Source organism: Manis pentadactyla, chromosome 3 (genome assembly GCF_030020395.1).
Source record: "Manis pentadactyla isolate mManPen7 chromosome 3, mManPen7.hap1, whole genome shotgun sequence".
NCBI classification, from domain to species: Eukaryota; Metazoa; Chordata; class Mammalia; order Pholidota; family Manidae; genus Manis; species Manis pentadactyla.
This window is the reverse complement of record NC_080021.1, coordinates 135,332-143,170: the sequence shown is the minus strand read 5'-3', so window position 1 is coordinate 143,170 and position 7,839 is coordinate 135,332. Positions and strand designations below refer to the sequence as shown.

Below are 7,839 nucleotides of genomic sequence, written 5' to 3'. Positions count from 1 at the left end.
CAGTTAATCCTACATACCAAGCTTATCGTGTGGACCCGCCCTGACAATTGAGGAATGGTCTTATCTTGCTCTTGCCTAACCCCAGGATGTATGTCTTGCAAGAATAATGTATAGCTGTGGAAAATTACTGAGTTAAGTGCTTTGAAAATGCTATATAAACCCTTGGCTCTGAGTGCTTGGGGTCCTTGTTGAAACCCGCTGTGTTGGGCAGACACTTGGACCCCAGCTAGCTGGAATAACAATAAACCTCTTGCTTGTTGCATCGATCTGCCGTGGCCTTCGTCTCCTCACTGGGGGGAAGCACAGACTGGAATAAGGCCATTGGGTCTTACACTAAACTACTGGAATCTTCTTAGCTTTGGATAATTACACTAGATATCTCATGAATTAGCCAACTGAATGGGAGGGTGTGGGTAAAATTGCAGTATTTCCAGAATCTCTCGCCTGGCCTTAAATCCATGTCCATATCAACAAGTGTTTACAAGGGGTGGAGAGCTGCTCTCTCCTTAGTCCATTTCCTATCAATAGGTGTTTAGGATGGGGGGAGAGGTGAGTGCGCCCCGGGGGGGGGAAATGGGCCAGCGGGAGCAGCAGGAGGGGGACGAAAGGAGCCAGGCTTCTTGTAAGCCGTGAACAAGTTTCTCCCACTTTTATTTTTTTCCCCTTGACTTATTTCAGGCTTCACCAGTTTATTCATCCTGGGTTGGAACACATGCTTTACCCCCGGAGCTACAGAGGGACAAACCAGAATCTCTGAGGATCTCTAAAAAGCCCAGGGGCTTCAGGCATGTGGACCACGCTCTTCAATGAACCCACCAACTAGTCAATTTCAGCGGGGAGTTCAGATTAGTTTGGAAGGAGGTTGGTGGTGTTGAATGGGATTGCCCAGGGCCTTGAGACTGCAGGAGAGATGGGAGGGAGCAGAAAAGGAAATAGGATGAAGGGAGGATGGGCTGCCCCACCCACTGGTTCTGATTCTCTCTCACAGCACACAGACCTGTTTCCTCCTACTCTCTGCTCCAGGCTCAGGTTACCTTCAAGGATCACATTCCTTATACTTGTTAGGTAGAGTTCCGTTCGGTGACGCAGGGAAGTCACAGCACAAGGTGAGGAAGGAATTCATTAAAGTAAGAGTGTTAGGGAATGACAGAATAGAATAGTAAAGGAAGTTCATTGAACAGCTACTCAGCATGGGGCACGACCCCTGCTATATCCTTAAGCCAGGGTTACCTGGCATCCAACGTCTGCTTGGATCTGCACGGCGTGGGAACTGAGTCCCCACCACCCCAGGCTTTGGGGAAGGCGCAGAGCACTGGATGGAGTGAGATTATGTTCTGCGAATTTCCTATAGGTAAAGAAGGGAGGCTTTCAGGCAGGTTACTGAAGAGCAGCTCCCGGTCACCCAGGCGACAGCAATTTGCAAGCCCAGGTCTGAGCTCTTAGCAGCCCCTCCTTGCTTGTCGGTGATAGGATAGAGTGAAGGTTAAAGCCAGAATTCGGAGGATTAGAACGACAAAGTAATAATAAACACTTAACTACTGTAAAGGCACAGAGACTGGGTTTAAGTGAGTTTGTTTAAGGCAAAAGAAGCACACTTGGATAAAGGGAAGTGTGGGCTGCCTTAGAGAAGACTCACCCTTGAAAGGTTGGGAAAAGATTAAAAGGATACGCACCTAGAAAATGCGGGGGACCCCGGAGAGAGGAACGCCCCCTGAAAGGTTGAAAAGTTTAAAAAGGTTACGCACTTAGAAAGTGCGGGGCGACCTCAGAGGAGCGCGCCGAAAGGCTGGGGGTTCCCCCTTTTAAGAATTCCTTAGGAATGTGACTAAGGGCTGGGGGTGCAGACTGGTTAAGTGGTCTTTGAATACTTAGAATTAACATAACACAACGAACTTCCTGCTCTGATTTCTCCCCGGGTCTGGGAGATCAAACAGGCTGGCTGCCCAGCCAACAAGTTGGGGTGAGTTATTAACTGTTTGCTAAAGGGTAAGTTAAGAATGTTACATTTTTAACTTACTGGGTATTAAAATACAATCGTTAAGATGGAATCCTTCCTGCCTTTTACTATGTTGTTTACGGCTGGGCCTGCATGCTAAATTAATTGCCTAGGTTACAAGCTTCTTAATTAGTTAGGGCCGGAAGGAGAAAAAAACAGCATATAGGTAAAGGTAAAAAAGTAAGCTGGGCCTGCATGATTAATACAATAAAGACACGTATTATGCTGAGGTACGTACCTTCCTTTATCTGGAAAATATTCAAACTTTCCAGGCCAAGTTGCTCTTGGCTTTTCGAGCTTTAATTGATTCCATTTTCCTGCCTAATATACTGAAGGATATGGAAGATTTCTAGTAACATTTTGTTTTAGAAAGATCACTCTTGCCCTAAGATAGTTCAGGAAAGGCAGGAGGGAGTGAAAGGGCAGAAGAGAGCACTGAAGCCCTGCGGAGCTTCCTCTGGCTGTGGAGGTCGGCTGACCCCGTGGCCCCGGACCGGGAGGTGGCATCCTGGTGTCCAGAGCAACGAGGGGCGAGGTGGATCGCGGGCTGGGGCTCGCCGTTGCCTTCCCTCCTGCACACCCAGGCCTCCAGCGGGTGCCGCGGGCCTGCAGGTTTCCGCAGCCGCTCACCCACGCTTCGCCGGCCTCGCCCGGCGGCCCTCGGAGCGGCACTGCGGGGCCGGGAGCACGTATGGGACCTGGTGGGTCCCGACGCGCTCTCGCTGGCTTCCGCTGCGCTCAGAGGCAAAGCAGGCCCCGGGACCCTCCGCCCTCGCCGCACACCGCTGCCCTGCCACGGCGTCCCTCCTGCTGCCCACCAGCCCAGCAGGCTCCGCACGTGTCGCTCCGCGGAGATTTTCGCGGTCCACCAGCTGCCGTTTCGACCGCTAGTCTCAGCTTCCCTGCGCGGCGGCTTCTCACATTTGCTCACCTGCGTTGCTCACCCCTCTGCAAGGTGAACTTTTAGGTCACATTCCCTCTTTCGAGGGGCTGTCCTGGCGTCCAGAGCGGTGCCCGCCCACGCCGCCTGGGAAGGTCCTCCTTAGGCCCGCCCCCGCGCTGTACCGGGCTCCGCGGAACGCTGGGCCGCAGACGCATTTTCGGAGGAGCGAGTTCCATCGGACCTGGGCCCAACGTAAGCTCCGGCTGTGACTGCGGCGCATGGCGGTGAGCGGTGCGGCGAGAGCGCGCGGGTGGGTAGGCCTTGGGCTGGCGGCTCCCGTGACCCTCGCGCTGTACCCCTTTCTTCAGTCCCTAGGACATTCTGTTTGGGAGACCTCAGCGGCGCCAGGCCCAGGTACCGCCCGCGCGCCGCGAGTCCCCTGGCTGCCCCGGGCAGCTTCCCGCACCCCGAGCCCTTCCACTGTGAAGTACCATCCAGTCTGTCTGCTTAGGGAACACTACGTGCAGTGACGCCGCCTCCAGGCCGCACCCCGTAGGCGGTGAAGGCGACGCATCCTCTAAGAAACCGAAACCGAAGAAGAAAAGCCGGAACGGGGTTTCTCTGACGAATGGAGGCAGGAAGGCCTCAGCAGAGCCGGCCGCAGAGGAAGCCCCCTTTGGCGCAGAGGCCCAGGCAAGGGCAGGCCTCGGTCGGGAAGGGTGGAGCCCCCGTGTGCATTCTGCGTGCAAGTCAGCGGGCGGCGTGGTCGCGGATTTGCGGAGTTAAGGCAGGGAGGGGAATGGGATGCGGTGGAGGGGGGTTTGGGGTCCCCGTGCGATTGGGCTGGAGGCGGCCGGGACCTTGTTCTCTCTCACAGCCGCTCTCTCCGATCTATCACAGGCGGAGCAGCTGGCCTGGGAACTGACCTGGTGCGTGGAGCAGCTGGAGCTGGGCCTCAAGATGCAGAGACCCAGCCCTAAACAGAGTGAGGGGCCCTTATTAGAGTTGGGGAGAGGCGAACTGAATTACCTTTGCTGTAGGATTACAGGAGGTTACTAGTCCTTTATTTTTATCTGCAGAAGAGCAGGCTGTTGGGGCTATCCGTATCCTGCGCAGCCAAAGAACGCCGCTCCCACGGAAGAGACAGCTGATGCGCTCCTTGTTTGGGGACTACAGGGCTCAGATGGAAGCCGAGTGGCAGGAGGCATTGCGGGCCCTCAGGACTGGTGAGGAGCTGGGAACCGGTTGATTAAAGACTGCCTAGTTGTAGTGGCTATAAAGGAAGAGCCTAAGGAGTTCCCAGGAGAAACTGAGGGCAGTAGGGCTGGCATGGGAAGGAGGTCGGCTCAGGAAAGCCTCGGGGAGCAGGGAGAGCCTGGATCACAGGAGCACAGAACTCGGGCCTGGACCTGGGAGGCGGACAGTTGGTGAATCTTTCCCCGATTCTAAATGGGGTGTAATGTTTCCAGGTGTGAGGATAATACCGACCTTGTAATTTTGAGAAGAAAATCAGTTAATTTATACAAAGGAATTGGGATTGTATGGGCACAGTTAATGTTAGCGGTTACTATTCAGTTCTGACACTTCTCTTCCCTCCGCCACAGCAGCCCACGCAGCCCGGGTGCAGCCTGTAGGTGAGGCGGCCAGAAGGAAGAGTGGAAGGGTCTGCAGACCTCACCCAGCAGGGGGAGCCAAGGCCACCACGGACACTCCTGATGAAGAGTTTAGGTTTAATTTCATTTAGTCTGGAATATTCCCCCTCCCTGGGTTTTGTGGGGGCTTCTCTTGGGTGCAGAGCCTTTCCATGAATGGTGTGTCAGACGTGTGGAGTTGGGTCTTTCCCTGGCTCATCAGTGAATCTGATGTCATGGCTGTTGGCAGATGTGAGAGCAGCCTACTGGGCTCTGTCAGACAAGCACAAGACCCCACTTGTACATTTTCAGATGAAATGTCCCTCCTGCCAGGAGAGGGAGGTCCATTTAGAAAACCATCTACAATAAACGGAGGTGGGTGTTCAGTGTGCTGTAGAAAGAATATTTTACTCTGTGATGACATTAAGCATTTGTTGGATGAAGATTGGGGAAGGCTGCATAATGGTAACTAGTGCTCACTTACGAAAGGATGTCCAGATGGTGGAGTGCTTTATGAATTATGTCACATCACCCTAATGAAACTGCTTTTAATGAAAGTGGATGATTGCGTGTGTGTGCTAACCATCAGTGTTAGATGAAGTCCAGGTGTGGCGGATGTCTTGCATGGTTGGGTTCAGGCTCTCACTGCCTTGTTTGATTCTGTGTATGTTTTGCTTCATTCCTGAGCAGGTGTCCTTCTTGGAGTCAGCAGGGCCCCCAGTAGGACAGGCTTTGTTCATAGAAGCAGAGAGCTTCTGGCCAGTACAGTCCTGGCCAGAGCCCTGGATTGAGCCTCAGTGGATGACCTGTCTAAATGTTTGCCACTCAGGATGGGAGTCCCAGGCCTTCTGCTGCATTGAATCAAATCGAGTTTCCAGGTGTCAATCCTTAGTTGCTGTGATGCCGTCTTTTCTGGTGTCTCCCAGACTTGAATCCCAAACTAGGTAGATCCCTGCAGCCTGACAGCTCCACTTGCATGTTTCAAAAGCAGTTCAAACCTGACATGTCCAAAACATCTGATTAGCCCTTACGTCTCCTTTCATCCTGTGCTTTTCAGTGCCCCCCCAGCTGAGTATGCTGTAAACGTGTTGTCCTTTAATGCGTTTTTTCACACACATATATTCAATACTTTAGCTGGTGTGTGAGCTCTGTCTTCTCAAGTCTCAAATCTTGTGCTCTTTGTGGTAACTGCTGGACATTGTGGTCCGTGTCCAGCTCTTACCTGGCTGCTGCATGAGCCCCAGGTTGTCTCCCTTATACCTGTGCTTGCTTCCTGTCTTCACTGCAGCCAGAGGGATCATCCCTGTGTGTCAGGTCCTGTTTCTCTGACCCTGTGACTGTTGAATTTAAGATCCAGTGTGAAGGCTGTTGGATGAGGCCCCACATGGGACCTGCACAAATTTAGGCTCCTGACCACGTCTGAGGTGACTGCCTACCCCTGTTCTGCCTTGCTGGCTTCTTGTCTGTGGCTGAAGTAACCACTCAATCCTGCCTCAGGGTCTTCAAGCCTGGTGTTCTCTCTGCACATTGGTCTTCCTCCATATGTTGGGAGAGAAAGCAGCTTTGATTGAGAAAGTAATTCCTCCTTGTATTACTTTGAGGCAGGAGAAGGGGGACCCAGAGTTGAGTGCTGTGTAATGTTGGGCTTCACAGAAAGTCCACTTTTAGCAGGGCTCAGACTTTGGGGTACATGGCACAGAGGGGCCTGGGAACAGGAACCCTTTGAAGACAGAGATGCAGGGGTGTTGCCTGGTCTCTGGGGAGGCTGTCTGACCTGCTGCCCTCCCCATCACAGACCATCTTTCCATTCGAATGTGCCTCCTTCCACCCCCATCCCCACCCAGTGGTGATCTTGGTGATGTTGGCTCTGGCTTCAGTTCACCCCTCGTAAATTGGGTAGGTGGAGGTAGTGGTGGGTGAGGTTAACTGGAGGCTGTGAGCCACTCACGGTGTGGTCTTAGGCCAGTCCCAGCTTTGTGGCTTAGGAGGGGGTGTGGTTTTGCAGCTCACCCATAGTTCCTGCAGGGGTGCTGGTGCCCAGCCTCACAGAGCTTCCTGACCCATTCCCCCAGCTCAGGGACCCTATTTCTTCCCTAGCTCTTACTCCTTTCCAGGGGCTCTTGTCCCCACCTCCTCCCTACTGTGCCCCAGGGCCTGTTCTCCTTGACTCCTCCTCCCCCTACATACTGCTCCTTCCCTCTTGGGTTCCCTTTACTCTATCCAGCATCTCACTCCTCTCTGGAGGTCTGCCTCCTCCCTTTAAGAAGCTCCTCGTTCTGCCCCCCTCCACCCCCAGCCCCTTGTTCCTTCCCTGGGCCCCGCCCAGTCAGCTCTCACCTTCCCTCTTCAGGTCAGCTATATCTTGGGTCCCTAGCCCTGGCCCTGTGGTGGTACCTGGAGGAGGAGGAGCTGGAATGGAGACAGCCTCAGTGTGCTGGCTCTGAGCAGTGCTGACCACAGCCATTGGGCTGCCAGTTTCCTCCTGCAGCTGGGAACTGCCTATCTGTGAGTCTGGCTGAGGCTCAGGCTGTGCATCAGTGTATGTGTGGTTCTGGCAGGGCCCCCACCTGGGATGGCATTGAGAACTCTGGATCGGCTCTGGGTGGTGCAGGCTGGCAGGAGCAATGTGTGGGTTCCACTGCTCCCACTTCCTTGGGTGCACTGTGCCAGGTGTCTGGTTGTGCCTGGGGCATCCCTGAACATTGAAGGAGGGACCTTTTCCTCACAACTCCCTGAACACCCCTTATCTTTTGTGGAGTTAAGGAAGAGACCAAGGGGTTAGAATGGATGCTGTTTTATAAAATATATTGTACATGATGGTTGTTAGTAAAATAGATTGTTTTACAGGCTTTTATTGCCACCTGCACTGTTCTCTGTGGCTCGTTCCAAGGACTATTCCTTCCAATATAGGGGGCCTTCTGCCTTACTTGAGTTTTCCCCAGATGCCTGGATAGGTTGGGCTAAACCCTCCATCCCTTAAGTTTGGGAGCTCCATCAGTGGCCACCTGTAACTGCACACATTCCAGCTATCCTTGTGCCCCCAGGAAGCCCCCAGCCTAGTCTGTCTACTTGCTGTGTCCCTGTGGAAATCACCATAAGCTGGTTCCCCTGGCCTGAACCCTCTCCAGACGTGGGCCCAGCTGGCCCCTCCCCTCTGGTCATGTGGACCCCACTCATGGGGAGCTTGAGAAACAAGTGACACACAGATCCTCTCCCTGTTGTCTGCCTTGGAAAGAAATGCTAGCTCCCCACTCACCATTCACAATAATGAATGTGAGAGGAGTAGAAGATCTAAAGGTGTAAACTAACCTTCAGAAGTGCCGGGAAAA

At 53.4% G+C, this 7,839-nt stretch overlaps 1 protein-coding gene across 6 annotated transcripts; it reads left to right on the top strand.

The window, feature by feature from the left end:
• The first annotated feature begins 3,050 nt into the window (after positions 1 to 3,050).
• Positions 3,051 to 7,327, top strand: C3H8orf33 (chromosome 3 C8orf33 homolog). Of its 6 annotated transcripts, XM_036923027.2 has the most exons (6): positions 3,054 to 3,163; positions 3,248 to 3,293; positions 3,391 to 3,572; positions 3,780 to 3,864; positions 3,959 to 4,105; positions 4,484 to 7,327. In XM_036923027.2, the coding sequence occupies exons 1-6, from the start codon at positions 3,158 to 3,160 to the stop codon at positions 4,621 to 4,623; spliced, it is 606 nt and encodes a 201-aa protein (XP_036778922.2). In that variant the 5' UTR covers positions 3,054 to 3,157; the 3' UTR covers positions 4,624 to 7,327. The 6 variants fall into 6 exon arrangements, 5 of the variants coding, with proteins under 5 accessions (XP_036778927.1, XP_036778922.2, XP_036778921.2 ...); XM_036923032.2 differs by lacking the exon at positions 3,248 to 3,293 and having other exon boundaries at positions 3,051 to 3,163; positions 3,391 to 3,666; XR_005032243.2 differs by having other exon boundaries at positions 3,104 to 3,293; positions 3,939 to 4,105; positions 4,487 to 4,700.
• The last annotated feature ends 512 nt before the right edge of the window (positions 7,328 to 7,839 follow it).